The sequence below is a fragment of the Pipra filicauda genome, unplaced genomic scaffold (genome assembly GCF_003945595.2).
Source record: "Pipra filicauda isolate LSUMZ 115617 unplaced genomic scaffold, ASM394559v2 scaffold205_size1947385_pilon, whole genome shotgun sequence".
NCBI lineage: Eukaryota > Metazoa > Chordata > Aves > Passeriformes > Pipridae > Pipra > Pipra filicauda.
The window spans coordinates 664,742-682,825 of record NW_024104316.1 but is presented as its reverse complement, the minus strand read 5'-3'; the positions used below and the strand labels follow the sequence as shown (position 1 = coordinate 682,825).

Sequence of the window (18,084 nt, the reverse complement as noted above, 5' to 3'; positions counted from 1 at the left end):
TGTAAACACAGCCTATGGGTCAGAAGAGCCCTACTTTAGAGAAGGTAGGGCAGCACTACACACTACTGAGTAGTAAAGGGAATACCAACAGGAACAAGACTGCCTGTGAAAGAGCAAGCTGCGAGCCAGGCGGTTCCATAATGAAGTCATTCTACTTCCCACCCTTACCCAGAGGGTCCTGCTGTGTTGCAAGGATGCTTCCCCACCCTGCCCACCCCACAAGGAAACCCAGGACGCGGTGCCTGGGGACTGGACCTGCACCCATGCAGGAGCTCTCCTCACTCACCGCCTCCTGGCCTTGCATTCGGACGCGGAAGAGTTTGACGGGCCGTGAGCCGAGGTAGCGGGTCCTGGTGTCGGAGAGATCCCCGGTGACGGGATCCAGGACGGTCCTCAGCAGCACCCCGTTCTGGGCATCAAACCAGAGAGTCAGATCGAGAAGCAGGTAAGAAATAACTAACTACAGCCATAACTCAAAACAGAGAGGCAGTTTCTGAGGAATTAGGTGTTTGTTTTCCTGGCTGACGGCACAGCTCTCTCCTACAGCCACGCTCTAAGTTGGCTCTTGATATGAAAAAAAAGCACAGCCCTACAGGGCGGAAAGGAATCGCTGTAAAACAAACACACACACACCCTCCCCCCCTCAAAATAAAAAACAGACCAAGGACTTCAGTATATCACATAAGCCATTAAAACCTGAGGGCCAATTCCAGATCCCAATCCCTCCTGGTACAAAGGATCTACCCAAAAACTTAATGCTACTTAAAAAGAACTTGCATTCTGACATAAAGCTTGAGGCATGCGAAAGAACCTGGACTGTGCTGATTATTTTTACCACATGTCAAATTGTCAAAACAACATTTTTTGGTCAAAGATCACAGAGTCAGTACTGGATGTAACAAAAAACTGTGTAACAGCAGAGTTATTAGAGCAGAGCCTCTGCTTGTGGGCAGTTACTTCTTTGACACTCTGCCCTACAGGCAGTTTCTAAAGAGCTGCTCAACATTTCACCCAGAAGTAGTTCTTAGAACATGCCCTCTTCCTTGAAGGGGAAAAGCACAGTTCATCCTACATGAAATCTGGGACAATATACTGTCTTTTAACTAGTCTTAAGTCTAGGAATGTATAGGGAAACTTGCACCTCTACTCTGTCACACAGTGAATGCTTCGCTCACAGCTGTTAAGCAAAGAGGGAACAGCCAGGCTTTGTGCTGTGCCACACGATGACAAGGCTATTTTAACAATCCACCTTCCTAGTGAAAAATCCCCAAGACGCCTGTCAGAACGAGGCAGGCACCTCTCACCTGCAGGCCAATGTTCAGGTACAGAAAGCCAATGGAGCCCCTCTCCCCCAGCTCGTCCTGCTTCTCCGTGCCACCCATCTCCACGATGCAGAGCGACTCGGGCTGCGCGGGCAGCGCCTGCATGCTCAGCGGCTGCAGGCAGTCCTGGGGGAGACAAGAGAGAGGGACCAGTCAGCAAGGCCTGGCATGGCACAAAGGGATTCAAGCTCCACCTAAGGAGCTTCAAGATGCCCTTTAAAATCTCCAGAAAGAAGTACCCAGCACAGAAAAAAGTCACGATAGATGCTGGCTCTGTGGATTTTGGCAAGCAGGAGCAGTAGCAGCCTGGGCTTTAGAGAAGATAAACTGGATCCTTCCAAACTGTTCTAGCACAGTTTGTAGCTATCAGAATGGAGTGACCTGAGCAAAATTTAGGTTACTGCAGCCATCCTCTGAACACTCATCTGCTGCAGGTAGAAGAATGGTAAGGCTGGTTTGCTGTTGACCTGCTTGCAGAGTGAATCTGCTTTTAGTACAGGTGCAAACAGGGAGATGTGGGGGGAACCCCAACAAAAAGCCCCAGCCAGAAGAGAAAGAAGAAAATGCTTTTGTGACTCATCACATGAACCCTCCAGGCATGGATGACTCTAGATAAAACAAGGTAATCTGTTTCAAGGAAGGATCAAGGGCCATGTTTCCTCCCAGCCAGCAGAGAAAAGCCATGCAAGCTATCCATTCCTGGTCATCCACCTGAATACAAAAAGACAGTATGGATGGACATAGCCCACCTCTGGAGTACCCTTCTGAATATTTCAAGCCAACAGAAGGCAGAAACAGCACAGCTACTCACCGAAGGGTCAAGGGAAATAATTCTGACAGTGTTGTCCACCAACCCAACAGCAAGGAACCGGGAGCGCTGCTCCCCAGGGGGAACATTGGCCAGACTCATGCAAACGACGTCAGCCGACATCTCCTTTCTCTCCGTGTACTCATTCAGCTGCCCTGACTGAGAAAGAAACAGATGACTTATTAATGAGACATTTTGTTTTTAATATGACGCTTTGGATTTGTTATATAAACAATAAAGCAATTTTTAAACTATTTCTTTCCAGTCTGATTTCAGCTACGATTGGAAGAGCCGGAAGAGCAAGAGTGCAAGTACACAACTTTCAGCCTCAGTTATGAACTTCAGAGACTTTAGCCAGACATTAAATAATTTCAGAAAGACACAGTCTAGATATGCAGGACTTTGATCTATCCATCCTAGAAGGATGCTTCACTACTGAATCCTTTTCTGCAGGTCTGATCAGGGATCCATGTCTGGCGTGCCCCATACTCTGCCTCACTCTTCCAAACTCATTCACAACATTAACACACATACCGGGTCCATCTCAAAGTAAACCAGTTCTCCTCCAGTCAGTGCTATCACTACTTGTCTCTGGTTCACAGCACATTTCACAATGGTTTTCTTCCCTGGTGTCTTCCATTCATTTACTCTCTTATCTGCTCGGATGTGCCGGATGCCATCTGGATAAACCTGCAGGAAAAACGGTCACATCAATTCTGCATTTACCATCCCTTCACAATTCCCATTTCACTGGTGGTTCTGACTCTGCAAAAGCCAAAGGCAAGCACTGCTCCTGGCAGCAGTGATCCATCAGCTATTTACCAGGCTGAACCAGCAGAAAGCCACTCGCCAGCTGGAAGCATTGCATCTTTCAACCACAGCAAGGAACTACTGAAGGAGATTAGGAACATCTTCAGCTGGTCCACTTTCACTTAGACATAAAAAGGGAAAGGCTGAATAAGCATCATTCTCTGCCAATCCACACCTTTAGACAAAAGGTTGCACTGTTGTGGAAACCACGTCCGTGCAGCAAGCAGAGAGTGGCAGGCATAAGTAGGCGTGTCAGAAGCAGCTTTCCATTACCTGTACCAAAGCATCATCACCAAGAAGAGAGCAGGACAAGGTGGGTGTAGTACCCAGGAATCCAGAGTCAGTCACTTCTTCTACAGTCTCTCCGATAGAGAGCACCAGCGTGGCATTTACGAAGGACACGATGATGTAGGCATCAAATTCATCTGGTCAAGGGAGACAGGGAAAAAAGGGTGCTGATTAAATAAATGCAAGGCTTCCCAACACAATCAGCAGTCTGACACATGTCTAGCAGTTACTCTTCAGCAGAACTGCTGTGATAATTACAGCTGCTGACAGTATTGCACGAGTTCGCTCTAGGACATGCTGTCCGAAAGCCAGCCACTGCTAGACTCCGAACAATGCAAGATCAAGCCAGGGGTCAAACCACGATCCAGATCCAGAGTCAATTCACAATACTCTGGATTCTGGCAAGTAAGATTCCTGCCTACTTTTTTCAAAGACCGCACGAAGTCTAGAAGCCTTTCAGACACTTGTCCCGCCTCACACAAGGAGCTGAATCCGGATTCAACACTCAGTGAAGTCAAAGGGAATAGTCTACTCCGAAAATCTGAACATATGGAACCCACCTGCAGAAACCACACCACGGATGCTGCACACAAGAGGTTGCAGGACCACAGTTTCTAGTAGCCACACAATAAAAGGCTGCAGAGAACAATTAGGGCACACTGCAGCAGAGCAACTCAGGGTTAAGCCTGCTCTACCCTTCTCCAGAAGCTCAAATGGCTTACATACACATTGAGATGGGTACAGTCTCCTGGGATGATAAACAATTCCATTTTTAAGACAGAGTAAACATTGACCTTTACTTCTGCTGGGATAAGTGACAGTATTGCAACTATTATCCCCAGTACTGGCTTCTCCCAAAGGGGACAGCTCAGAAGAATTTGTAGCTTGGATGTGGAAGGGCTATGCTAATCAAAATAATCTTAAGAGCTCATTTGGAAATAGAGAAACTTTGTGGGAAACAAGGGTAGTAGGACTGGGTGAAGGGAATGTCCCAGTTTACTGCTGTCTGTTTTCATTCTGCAGAAAGCAACAGGCCTTAAGAAGGGGAGTCTCATTACAACAGAGTAACAAAGCAACAGAAACAATGAAGTCTGTTGGGAAATGGAGCCAGGAGCCTTGGAAATAAGGTTGCCTCAGAGAAGCAACTCTAATTCTGCTGCTGTTGTCATGCAAGTGCTGTTTCTTAAAAAGAAAATTCCTCATTTTAACCCAACTCAACCCAAAGCTCAGACCTGGGCACCACAGCACTAGTGGAAGTGAGGTGTCACAGTTTCTGCCCTTGAATGGAAATTCTCCATAATTTCCAAATGTGGGAGACATGGAGAAGTGGTTAATGACTCTAATAATAGAGAACTCTCACTGGGATGAAAGCAGGATGCCAGTAAATACCATGCAGCAGCTTAAAGAACCCAAACTAGGTTAATCAAAACAAACGCTTCAGGAACTGATCCTTTTCTTATCTACCCTGTTTAGAGGGAAGCACTGCCAAACCTGCTGTGTCACGTTTACAACAAAAAGTTCTTACATACAGCTGAAAATATGCAAGTGAAAAAAACCCAAAAATCCACTTCTCTTCAACATCTGGTATACAGACCACAGCTCTGCTCAAACTGAAGAGCTCTGTGTAACCAAAGCAATTCCAACAGTGGTCTGTGGCATAAACTCCATTACTACTCTATTAAGTGGCCACAACCTGTGACCTCCAACATGCTCTGAAACCCACAAACAGGAACAAGCCCACTTGGGGAAATGAGAAAACAAGAACTGAACGTGCACAGAGAACCCGATCAGTAACGCCAACCATTTAAACACTTGGCTTAACAGGAGAATTCCTCCTACATTAACAGCTGATGGCAGGAGTTCAGCAAGACTTGCAGTTAAACACAGGTTATTTTCTACACTGAACAGCAGCTTCTCCTACAAATTTGCATGACTTTTTCAACACTAAAATTCTACAAAAATTCCTCGATCACTTTAAACGGAGAATTGTGACAGTTCACAGGCAAAGCATTTGATTCATAAATATCACATAGACAGGATGTTCTAAGAATTCCATTTCAAAGACCACTGTTGCTTTCCAAATTTCTTGAGAGCTGCTGCCTTCCTCCCTGGGGGCTGTCAATTCTCATGATAAACCACTGTGTCCCAGCTGGAGGCTTAACCATGTGATTTGGAACAGGACAAAGAACTCCCATTCGAAAGCAAAACAGATTCCCTTAGTCCTACTCTAAATGAAAACTCATTCCTACCTCTTAATACTTTTTTAGCTCTTTCTTTCCACTGGCTTACATTTGTATTAGACCACGTCTTTAAGACTGTGTCAGTAACGGTGACAAGTGCATTTTTGCTTGAAGTCTGTGTTGCTTAATGCCTCTCTGCTGGAGCTTTTGAAATAAAGGGTTTGATTTACCAGAATTAAGTCTGTGAATAAGACACATTCATCCAGATTCAAACAACGCAATTTTGGTTTAGAAAATATAGCAGCCTAGTTGAAATTAAGGGGACTAAATCCCTAGGGCACACTGAAGTGTTCTCAGAAAAAGATTTATAGATTTTAATATGAAAAGATATCTACTTAGCTCTGCACAATCCCAAGCATAACATCAGGCTCCCCAGAGTTTTGAACAGATAGACATCATTTTGTATGCAGACACAAGACTTCAGAGATGCTTATTACTGTTTTAATTGCTCCAGTTAGCTCCTTTCAGCAAGTAATAGAGACATTTTAATGACTCTGAAGAGCCACAGCTGGACTCATTCTCCTACACACTCATTACAAGTTTTCTGCAGTTTCATGCACACGTCAGGACCAGTTATGAAAACATGACATTTCAGTCCCTGAACTCTACACTACTGTGCTTTTTGTTACTTGTCATGGATTCAGTCTGAGTTAGTCCAGGAGAATTCCATTCCTCTATGCAGTCCAGGCCTGATGCAGTTTTTTAATGCTCTGCAGCATCTGAATTTCCACTGATATACAGGCACCACTAGCTCAGAGGAGTTCAGTGAACAAACTGATGAGCAATGACAGAGCTCAGGATTACTCTCAGTTCAACAGACACCGAGGGGATGACAGCACATTTTCCTGGGCTTCTGTTTACTCCTGCACGGCGACTCCGCAGCGGTGACTCACCGCTCCCGCTTTTCACGCAGGAGTGCCAGGTAGGGAATGCTGACTGTTAGCTCCCAGCTCCCACCTATCTCCACAGCAGAGCACGCAGCCAGCTAGACCCACAGACCTCCACACTCGACTGCAAGAGAGGGTTTGGGGCAAATCCCATCCACTTCTGTCTGACAGGCAGATGCATCCCATAACCACAGGGCATTCCCGTGCCAGCAATACCTACAGGTGCTTCAAGCACACTTGATCTTTTTCTCTTTGAGGTCTGTACAATGCAGGTGGGAGCCAAACCCTGGTCCGCAAGGGAGCTGAAAACACCCCTGAAACACACATATCTGACGCTAGCAAGGACTGTTCTACAGAGACACAGTTGATTATTTTGCTCCTCAAAGACTGTAAGATGCAATGGGATCTGCTTTCTACTCCTCAGCTACTGAACTGCAAAGGCAATGATCTGCAACTGCACACCAGCTTCTAGAATTCATTTACTGAAAAGCTCAGCATGAACATAGCCCCACGATGTTTGGGGGTTGTCTGGGGTTAACCTGTGGGACGGTACAGTAGCCCCTAGCAGTAGGTACACACCTGTGATCAGCACCTCCACCACCAGCCACCTGTGGAAGAAAAAAAAAGGCTTGGTATTGGTAGTGAGTATCACCACGTACCAGCCATGGTTAGTATTTGCTCTGAGGGCTGCAAACCTGGGGGTGTCTTACAGAGGCCTCGCAGCACACGCACACTGCGGCACCGGGGCAGAGCCGGGCAACCCACTGCTGCAAACGGGGCACTCCAGGGCAGTGCCAAGATCAGACACACGTTTGAAAAGGCTCTGCATTCTTTCTGATCAAAACCCACTGAAGTGATTTCTGAATTCAAAGAGCTGGAACTTGAGGATCGGTTTTCCCGTAACTATAAGCGGTATTTAGGGAGCAGCAAGGCTCAGCAGCTACAGATTCCAGCCTTTCTGAAATCATGGAGATGATCATGCTGAAACCTGGAAAATTTGGAAGGTGGAAAAAAGATGAGGCAATGAGACTTGTCTGTTTTGTGCTGATTAGCAACAGTCCCCCATCTCCTGAAAAGTCGAAGTCGACCTCTGAAACCCAAGAGAAAAGGTTTTAAAATCTAAGGTGAAAAGGTTTTAAAACCTAAGGTGATGTAAGAAGCCTCCATCCCTCAGAGGGAGCAAATGTTACCAACACCTCTTCCAGAATGCTGGAGTAAAGGTTTCTCTCGAACAAACTGCAACGCCCCTTTTTAGAAAAGCGCTTATTTTTGATATGAACTGTGGAAATATTTTGCTTTTGACCCTTTTATCTCCGGGGAACAGGAAGGCGCTTTATGCTCCAAGTTCCTCCCATGCTGCTTAGGCAACACATGAGTCTCAGGACATGAGCACAGGAACGGATGGCAGGTCTTGCATGGCAAGGTAAATCCCACAGCAATGTCTGAAATTCCCACAGGGTTACAGATTCCCTGGAAGACATACTGCTCTGTTTAAATACAAGATACCATGTCACCACAGCAGGTTAAGGTCTCTACTGCAACAAGCTGGCATTTCTAGGTCCAGTCAATAAACCTAGAGAAGTCTTTGTGAGATTTATACAAAGCACTGCCTTGGAAATAATCACCAGAAGAGATACCTAGAATAGATTCACTTCAAGCTTTTTAAGTGTTTCTTTGGAACTCTGTTCTCACCCTCACGAGAAAGGAAGGACAAGGGTCTACATTTCCTCTTGTTCTTTAAGTAAGGCAAACCCATTATTTCAGATCAGGAAGAAAGAAAAAAAACAAACAACCCCCCAGTTCAGTATATTCTGACAATCTGAAATCTTCACCTTCCTGGGATCAGCAGCATTCTACACACTGCTGTTTTAGAACAGGGAGTGTATCCTAGCCCAAACAGACCGTTTTCTTCACCAATATGCACAGAAGAAAGTAATAAAATACAGACACTGTTGCTGATTCATCTTCTTTGTTCCATAATTTGTATCCCACTCTCTCACAAAGGGCTGATTACCACGGTTGTCAACATGCACATGAAGAACAGGGAATGTGCTCCAGCAAAAAGAATAACTGTTGCCTGCTGTCTGAGCAAGAACTTCTGGGAAGTGGGGAAGGATGAGAAGTTCAGCAGCTTCAGGCTGCAAACGTGCAGCTGACACCACACATTGGGTGATGGATGCAGCTGCAGGTAGGTGCTTCTTTGTCAAAGGGAAGTGTGACAATTCTAGGGGACCAGAGGGTGGGTGGCTTCTAAATACAAGCAAGTGGCTAGCGACTCAAACCACAGCTTCTGGGAATGGCACACAACCATGATGCAGCACCTTTCCTATCTCCTTGGACAGAAAAAGAAAGGAAAGAAACAACAACAAACAAAACACACAAAAAACCATTATGACCTCCCTGTGCTTTAGGAAAATACTGCATACCTTCAACATGTCTCCTCACAGTCCATACAGCATTGGGGTTACCAGGCAGCTCTGAGACAGCCATTTCAGAAACCTAAGAGTAAACAGGAAGAAGGTTCTTTTGCAAACAGATGTTTAGACTTACTAGAGTAAGCAACCAAACCACCAGCAGTTTTTAAGCTTTCCCACAAGTGGGCAGGAAAGCCAACAATTCCCAATTCTGACGCTCTCACCCCGTGCCAGATGTGCTACAGGGTAGAGTTTATTCAGCAATGCTATGGCAGCACTAGAGCTCTGGATGACTGGCTTTAACACGAGGTCACCCGCCCCCAGCAGAGATCATCAGCTGCTGGAACACACCAGGAATGTTCCAGCTCAATACACTCAAGTATTAAGAGACAAAATGCAGGTTGCCAGAGTTAACTAAACAAAAAGCCTTTGAGAATGTACGAATAAACAATAGAACTCTTATTTCTCCAGGAAGCAAGCCTACAGAAAGTTGCTCTCCAGACTACAGCAAAAGGAGAATCCCTTCATTTCAGCACCTTTATTTGAAGGATTTTCTCCCACTGCCCTCACCTCTCAAGCTGTTCTTGTAAAGTGCTGGAAGTCTTACCTCAAGTCCATGTCTTAAAACCCTCAGAGACGACCTGGGCCCCCGACCACAAGCCACATACAACTGGGGTGTGTCTTCATTGGCCAAATCTGCTATCTGTGTGGAGAAAAAGTGTCAGACAATACCCACGGAAAGGGAAAATTAAACTAAACTAGATATGCCACACTGCTGATTTAAGAATGTTATTTTACAAACACCAAGAACAGTGAAGATGCTACAGGGTGTACCATCTGCTGCCCTGAAATAACATCAAGTTTTAACCAAACTCTCTGCAAAGAACTGCTCTGATGGTCAACAGAACAGCAGCACAGAACTGCTGGCTGACACCCTCTGTTCAGATACATATTTATCTCCACAGGAATCAAAAGCTGCCAGGCCAGGTGCCAGTCTTCGGCAGCTGTCCGAGAACTTTGCTTTTCTACAAGTCTTTACTATAGAGCAGCATTTCTGGAAACCCAGGATAACACAGCTTTGGTGACTCCACTCACTTATGTCCATGGTAAATGGGAGCTTGCCAATGGCAGCATACCTGACAACACAGAATAGGAGACAAACTGTCCAACTCATCCACCAGCACCAGGTTCTTGAGAGGTCGTGGCTGAAAAAAGAAGGTATCTCCTTCCTCGAGAGGCATGGCAGAAGAAAACTCTGGCTCCTCATCATCGTCCCCCAGGTGAGCGATCTGGTACAGGTAACTGGAGACAGGAAGCAAGAGCAACAGCATACTCAGTGCAAAGCTCACAGAGCCTTCTCCAAGTAAGGCTTAGCCAGATATTCAGGCAGTGGGAAGGAAAGAAATCCAACCCTACATTACACATTATTAAAATTTGGCTCTAAGGATTGTCTTCTTGGTGACAAGACATTTAAAGGGAATCAGAGGCCTGCAAAAAACCCCCCCAAATCCCACCAACCAAAAAAAACCACCCCCACAACCTCCCTGCTTCAGTCCTTCTCATTTGTAGCTGTTGCTGGCAAGGTATCCCAGAGTTTCAGTGTTTTCTGTTTGCCCTTGAGCCTTTCAGATATTCTTGTGTTAAAGCCAAAGCACCAACTGATGGCTGAGGCCAAAAGCAAGGCCAATGGCTAAGACTGCAACTCCACAGTTACCTATCTTATGAGAATACTCTTACCTGACTATTTTTAATCACATTCCCTATTCCAATTTATAAGCCTAAATAGCATAACAACCAAATTAAATTTCAGAGGAAAAAAAAACAAAAAAAAACCCAAGAAAAATAAACTGAGTTACTTCCTGGTTTTAATAAAGCTTGAATATGGCTTCCTCAATTCAGATCCGCTCCAGCAAACTGGCTGGGGCTCCCTCAGGTGGCTGACTGCAGATGCAGTCAGAAAAAAAAGAGTTTATATTTCCATTCCTGTGAATCCTCCACTTAAGACACTGTTAAACCACCTCCAAAGATGGGCATAGGCCTTTAGAGTATTCTAGAATCCCAAACATAAATTGAGGAAGCCATCAAGTGTATATTTATCATGGAAATCTATCTATTAAGGAAAGGAACACAGTTACTGATAAGAAACCCTTTCTGAGTGGGCCATAGCACACAAAAATTCAAAACTAACAAAACTAATTGAAAGGAAAATTCATCTGGATATGTGATGAACCCTAGATGAAGAGCAAGTGCTCAATTCTTTCAAACCCTACTGCAATAGCAAGTCATCTTTTATTCTCTGCACTACATCATCTAATACTCTATGTTCAAACAACAAGAAAATTCCCCCATTCGGTCACAGTCTAATCCAACTGTTCTTCTCAAACTGTGTGAACAAAACACTAATTTAGCCATTAAATCAGAGGTGGTATCTTTCTAAGTACAGTAAGCCCAAGGGTGAGTCTGCAGGCCTGAACAGAACCAGTCTGTTTGGGGAAAAACACTGATGTCAAACTGTTTACTCACTGGTTTCCAAATTCAGATGCCACGAAGAGAAACCCCGTTTTCAGCACACACATGGCAGCAGCCACAGGAACAGTGTCAAAGTACTTCAGTCGAATCTCTGTTACCTGGGAGCAGATGAAGACAGGGCTGTGCTAACAAAGTACCACATGTGTGATTCAACAAAAAAAATCTGCCTAACTATCCTCTTCAAAGAAAGGAAGCAAGAGTGGGCCAGGCTTAACCACATCAGTAGCTTAGGGCATCAGGATATAAATCACAAAATCCAACAGACTATTTTGCACACAAAACCAGGCTGCCTGTTTTATTCTAAGACTTTCTGGCTTTTGTAACACTGAGTCAGTTTAGAAAATAAAAGCTGCAAAAACAGAAAGCTGCCCAGAAGATAAGAAATTTGCTTCACTGAATACCAGCCATTTTCCAACATGCGCAAAATAAATGTCTTGAGCAAATTTCTACATTTGACATGCTCTCAAAAAGCTCTTGGTGAAACATCCAAGAACAATCTTCAGCCATCTAAAGATCACAGAATATCCCGAGTTGGAAGGGACCCATAATCACCGAGTCCAGCTCCTGGCTCTGCACAGGACAACCACAAAAACCACACCATGTGCCTCAGAGTGTTGTCCAAACGCTCCCTGAACTCTGGCAGGCTTGGTGCCTGCTATACAATCATCCCTTATACCAACTTTGACATGTTCAGATGAAGGAGGTACTAACGTTCAACATTTACTCAAGAAAACCCAACCGATTCACTGCAGCAGAGATCTTTCCCTAGCAGAATAGTAAGACAAGCAGCAGAAAGCCACTTCAAGCTTCCTATTTCAACTCAGGGACCGGCTGTACCAAGATGGCTACTTCACTTTGCAAAAATATTGATTGCACCATGTAAATATTCATTTAAGAGATTAGAGTGCACCTACTGCAATCAAGAGAAAGTTTAAGTTCCCCTGAATTAGTTTCTTGAATACTCCCCAGCAGGTTCATGAACCACACTTCACATCTTTTAAAGGACGGACCACTGTCAGAACAGCTAAAATATGCCCAAGTGACTGCAGTATAATCCTCACAGGATTTTGCAAACCTTGTGCAGTGTCTCTGTATGACTAATACCCACAGCTGTGACTAGTGTTACTTGTATTACAGACCACGTAAAATATGTGACATTACAAAACTAAACCCACAATATTAAATATTTATCACTTTAGAGAATCAAAATAATTGACTAAGGACTCCTCTCAATGAATGCTTTTGCCACCCTTCACGTGATGCTTACCATGTCTTCATCAGTCTCCAGAGTAATTTTGAAAATGTCTCCTTGCTCTGTCTGGGCCAGGAAGAAGAACATGGACTTGGTCTTATGTGTAGCAGAGCAGACAAAAATCATCCCTCTCTCTGGGTCATCCAAGTCATTCTGACAAGAAAGAGTGGAGGTCACTGGTGGAATTACCCAGCAAGTGTAGATGTGATTGCATTGACTGAAGTATTCCCACTTCACAGGTCCTTTAAGAGCTGACAGCAGGCAAGGAGGCTTTTAACACAAAGCACCTCCTCTCTGTAACACCCACAGTCACCCTCAGTACCTCTATGCCTCAGAAGGAAACACATTTCTGGGACTGTGCCTAAAGCATCACCCCTCGTGTCTTTTTTGCTGCTCTCTCACATATCAAAGCCAAACACGGAGGAAAGGGCTGCAGCCCACACACAGCTGGTTTTGAGCACCCTGGTAGGTGTTCAAAGCACTGCCAAAGCGTGTAATTCCCAATACCAAAGGGAAGAGGAAGCAGCCTTAGATGCAACAGAGCAGCTGTTGAATTCACCTGCATCTACAGCAGCCACCGTGACTCACCATCTCCAGTAATCCCACCTTGCACTGACAGTGCTGCCTGATCAGAGTGTTTGCAGTATCTCCAGGGTACATCTCAGAGAAGAGACATGAACTGAGCTCATCACTTCAGGCTGTGCCCGCCTCTGTCCCCACTCCCAGATAACATGCAGCCAGGGAAGTATATGATAAGCCAACACACTTTTAACTTCTTTTTTATTACTTTAAAACCTCCCTGATGCCCTTAACCTCAAAAGGCAAATACCAAGCATTCATATTCTTAAAAAATTCTCACCCGCCTCCTGGGAATTGGGCATCTGATATCAGGCTGGTCACCGAAGTTTTTGTAAGTAATGTAGTTTTCAGAACAGATCAGCACCCCACTAGGGCCATCAGAACCACCAGGAACTGAAAAACAAAACCAGTATATTAGGAGAAGAGGGTGGATCTGACTTACTGCCTGCAGAATATTTCTTTTGGTTTTCTTCAAAGCAAGGTAGTTACCAGCGCTCTCTATCACCCTACATATCTAAGTCTGCTCTTATTGAAAAGGAAGACAAAGGACTGAGTACAGCTGCCTGTGCCAGCATGAGAACAGGTCAGATGGAACCAGGAAGGATGTATCTTCAGACAAATGGCTTAAGTTCTATCCCTTCTGCCTTATTCTTGTCTAGAAAGCCATGACAAGACCAAAATACCACACTAGCAACTTGTCAGCTAGACACAAGCCTTGGGTTACTGGCATGTTTGCTTGCTGTCAGAAAAATCTATCAGATGGTTTTCTGAGATATCTTTTATTTTTAGAGTATGGTTTTAAAAATGCTTCTATTGAGAATCCAGCCTAACAAAAGATATCAAAACAGCAGGAGTGGTCAGATCCAGCCCAGTATTTGGTGTCTGACAGCTGCACACAGGAGATGAAACCGGGCAAGCATACAAGGATGCTCTCCCAGCTCAGTGTCTCCTGTGCTTGCAGAGGAACCTGCAGCACCTTCCCAGGCTGAAGGTGTGAGGTTGGCTTTGCATCCAAGCCCTGCAAGTGGGCTTTTAGTGCATGGATTCATCTACTGCCTCTAGCTGATGGAATCCCATGCAAGAGAGTACAACAGCACCTATGCACTACCTAAACAGAGATGCTTTTGCATTGCTACCAATCCATGTGTGAACCAACACTTATTACCTGACACCAAGGTCAATTAGTTTATATCAATGGCTCAGACTACCATCAAAACAACTTCTAAGATGTAAGGCATATTGATTCTGTTTTCCTGAGGAATGGGAACCAAGCAGACCCAGGAGAAAATGACTTTGTGGGCAGTACCTGTTATGAGGAAGTTGCCGTGCTCCTCCAGGGGCTCACTGTACTTCCTAACGACGTGGTTCAAACCCAAGTCCAGTTCATAAAATGTCAATGTCTGTTGTGTGTTGGCTGCAGCTTCTCCTGTTGGATCATTGTCTGCTTCCTAAAAGAGAACACATGGAAGTGTCTTTCAAGAAAAGTATGAAAAGGAGGAGCAAAGCTGATGTGTGGGTAAACAGTTTTGAGTAACAACAGAACAAAGGCCAAAAGAAGACTTGGTGGAAGATGCACAGGAAAAGTCCAGAAAAAGGCACATCTGCAGTTGAATAGCAAGAATGGTAAGAATTATCAAGACAGAAGAGTCTTGCACATTCTGACTGAAGGCAAAACAAAAAGCCAGTAAGCTTGTGACAAATAAAAACTGCCTCAGACAGCAAAAGCAGCCATTGTTCCCCACAGACAGATGAAGAACAGAACAGGGAACAACAAAGCTCAAAAGACAGCTAAAAGAGATCAAATTCTTCTCACCTCATAATCCATCTCCAGACATGCAAACATGGGGTTTTCAAAACCCACATCAACTCCCACCACGTGGTAGACCAAGGTATTGGCCTTGTGGGCTTCCAGTGGGGAGGAAATGGTGAGACGAGCAGCAGCATCTCTGTTCAAGATGTACACCAGCTTCTGCTTCTCAATGGCACCTGCAAGGAAGGACAACAGCACCTGAAGGCCATCACCTGACAATCAAATCTGACCATACCAAGATGTAACTTGGCAGCAGAATGTCAGCACTAATTCAACTGAAGTTGACCACTGGTGTTTATCTCTGAGCCACCAACCAAACTCCAATGCCTCCTTTTACATCTTCCAGGCTGCAAGCATAAATGACAACTCCAGCCCTTTAAAGCCAGGGACTGACCCTTTTAGCTACATTTCCCCAGCTCAATATTCCATCTACAATGGCTATGGGCAGATCTACTCACTCTTTCAGCACACACAGACTGCAGGGAAGCAAAAACAAACAGAAAGAAGCAGCCAGATGTTCCACTCTTCAAAGCCATTTGGCAAGACAACTTTTCCTCAGAAACTTTAACTAAGAAAACGCATTCTTTCCTGGCACACAGCACCCCCAACATAAACACCACTCAAATATCAACATGAATGGCACAACTGTGACTGTGCTACCTCCTCACACAGGACAACCAGACTTGTTAGAAAGTAAACTGTTATTTATTGCTATTAGCAATGTAAAGAGGCATTGGTAAACTAGCACCATTCCATCTCAGCATGCAAGTAACCAGCGCTGCACAAAGCTGCCATCAGCAAACGGAGAAAGTTCCCTGCCAAGTCCCTAAAACACCTTGTGCTACATCTTACCAAAAAAATAAAACAACTTTCCCCAAGTGTCCTTCTACCCATGAAGCCTGATCAGAAATGCACCTGGCTGTCTTCAGGATACAGCTCAGAGAAGAGACATGAACTCAGAACATCATTTCAGGCCACGGGAGCTGACGTGACCACGCTGCAGAATCGATGCCTGCAATCCCATCTTCTCTCCCACACTTCAGGGCTCTGTGCAGGGCCAACCATGCCGGACTCTTTCCAACTTGTTTTAGCCCAGCATCAGAATTCACTTGTGCAGCTCCATCAGCACCGAGGAGCTACTGTGCATGCCTGCACTCTCCTTGACACATCTCACAGCCCAACAAACTGCCCGAGAAACGCTTCCAATTACACCTGGCAGACACTTACTCCGAAATAAACATCCACAAGACAGGAGGAAAGAAAAAACAGGGGGAACACAAGCTGACAGAGTGACTTACTGATCATGACAGCGCGGCCCTTCGGGTCCACAGCCAAGTACTGGCCTGGAACGATCCTGCGACATCCACTCTTGCCAAAGGTCTCCTGGTGGATCTTCTCGAACACGTTCTTGGAGGGCTGGTACTCCAGGATGACGATGCGCCCCGAGTCGCTGCCCACCACGATGTAGTCCTTGGTGCCACCCGTCAGCCTGAAGGCCATGAGGGACCGGATGACCCCAAACACCTCCACGGTCAGCAGGGTGTGAACCTTCCCCGTGTTGGGGTCGGGGCGGAGCAACTCCAGGATCTTGCCCCGGGAAACAACGATTTCTTGTTGTTTGGTTCCTGAAGGACCCAAAAACACGAGGACGAGTCAGCAACGAGAGAGCAGAATGTGCAGTTTCAGGAAGCATTGCAAGGGAAAACTTCATGGCTACCAAATGCTACAGTTTTAGGATTATGATGGAAGAATTCAAACCCACTTATTCACTGCCATCAGGTACCACTGTTGTTTGAACATCTTTTAACAGACCAAAAAATTGGACAAAATGCTACGTTAAATCTACAGATAAATCAAATTCATAGATAATCAAGCCAACCTCCTCTTGATCTTTCCACAAGTGACCACAGCTCAAGTAACACTTGAGAGCAAACAATAACTTAGCATCAAAAAAATCACACTGTACTGAAGCAGCCCAGTTTCAGCACCAAATCAAATAAAATCCACGTGTTTCCCTGAACTACCCAAAAGAGCTCAAGTTAAAAGGCATGAGGGGAAGAGAAAATTACCTGAGAAATTGCCATGGATGGCAAAGCTGATGCCAGTGGCACGCTGCAGCGTCAGGTTGTACAGAAACATGTTGGCGACGGGTTTCCTTCAGCTACTGCAGCTTCACTGAGCCTGCAACAGGGAGGACAAAAATATGAACTCTGCTAAACCAAAGGCTTAGCACAGAGAGAACCGCTGCCCTCGTAGAGCTTTACATCAGGAGTACGACTGCCACAGTTATTTGGTGTTTATTAGTGCTACGAGGCAAAAGGCTCTCCCAGAGTGCCTAGGCTGCCAAGCGGCAGACGAGCTCCTTATTGACGCGCGACTGATCAGGACTCCCAGTAATTACCGCTAATTACTCGCGGCTTTAGCTGCTCTGAAACTGAACACAATTAGGGAATCCCTCCGAGGCTGCCCCGCGCCGTCACACCTCCGTGACACCGCCGCACCTCCCCGTTTCACTGAACACGAGTCCACCCCCCGCAGCCGCTCGGGGCCGATCCCTCCCGACGGGACGAAGGCGGGAAGGAGCCCCTCGCAACCCCAGCATCAAGGGGCCGCCGCAGGTGGCCCTGAACTTCCCTGCGGCGCCGGGAGGGCGTGGAGCCAGCACGGCCCCGCTCCCCGCGGCCGCTCATTCCCCGGGACCGGCCCCTGGTCAGTGCCCGGCCCGGCCTGGCCGCCCCCCCGCCATCCTCCGGCCCAGGCCCCGGGGGGCCCGTGGCGCTCCCCCCGTCAAACCCGCGGCCCATCCCGCGTCTGGCGGCCGCGAAGCGGCGAGCGGGTTGCCGGGGCGGCGCTCACCGTGCGTGCGGCGGCGGATGGCGGCGGATGCTGCTCCGGCCTAGGCGGGCGCGCCCCGGGCCGCCTCCGCCATCAGCGCCGCGCCTGCGCGCTGCCCTCGCGCGCCTTCCCCGCGGGGCTTTCCGCGCTCCGGGCGCGCGCGCCTCACATCCCGTCCGTGGCGGGAGAGGGGGAGGCTGCCCGTAGCGGCGCCTGAATCATTTGCGGCGCGATGGCAGCCGATCCCCGTACCAACATCCCCCACCCCCGCCAAAAAAAAACAAAAAACACCTCAGCCGCCTCGAGGCGC

At 46.4% G+C, this 18,084-nt stretch overlaps 1 protein-coding gene and 1 non-coding gene across 2 annotated transcripts in view; both read right to left on the bottom strand.

Annotated features, from left to right (window-relative positions):
• SF3B3 (splicing factor 3b subunit 3) overlaps window positions 1-17,895 on the bottom strand; it is a 29,186-nt gene extending 11,291 nt beyond the window's left edge. The window contains exons 1-16 of the mRNA XM_027716028.1: window positions 17,796-17,895; window positions 17,009-17,120; window positions 16,238-16,564; window positions 14,943-15,115; window positions 14,436-14,577; window positions 13,410-13,522; window positions 12,566-12,703; window positions 11,293-11,396; window positions 9,906-10,071; window positions 9,377-9,472; window positions 8,782-8,854; window positions 3,214-3,365; window positions 2,665-2,820; window positions 2,134-2,289; window positions 1,305-1,448; window positions 287-409 (exon numbers count right to left, since the gene is read on the bottom strand). Of these exons, the coding sequence (XP_027571829.1) occupies window positions 287-409; window positions 1,305-1,448; window positions 2,134-2,289; window positions 2,665-2,820; window positions 3,214-3,365; window positions 8,782-8,854; window positions 9,377-9,472; window positions 9,906-10,071; window positions 11,293-11,396; window positions 12,566-12,703; window positions 13,410-13,522; window positions 14,436-14,577; window positions 14,943-15,115; window positions 16,238-16,564; window positions 17,009-17,078 (2,133 nt within the window). The 5' untranslated portion in view covers window positions 17,079-17,120; window positions 17,796-17,895. The remainder of the gene's footprint in view (window positions 1-286; window positions 410-1,304; window positions 1,449-2,133; window positions 2,290-2,664; window positions 2,821-3,213; window positions 3,366-8,781; window positions 8,855-9,376; window positions 9,473-9,905; window positions 10,072-11,292; window positions 11,397-12,565; window positions 12,704-13,409; window positions 13,523-14,435; window positions 14,578-14,942; window positions 15,116-16,237; window positions 16,565-17,008; window positions 17,121-17,795) is intronic.
• On the bottom strand, window positions 13,172-13,251 carry LOC113985418. Its single transcript, XR_003539808.1, has one exon. It is a non-coding gene; the product is annotated as a small nucleolar RNA SNORD111 (small nucleolar RNA).
• Window positions 17,896-18,084: the final 189 nt, after the last annotated feature.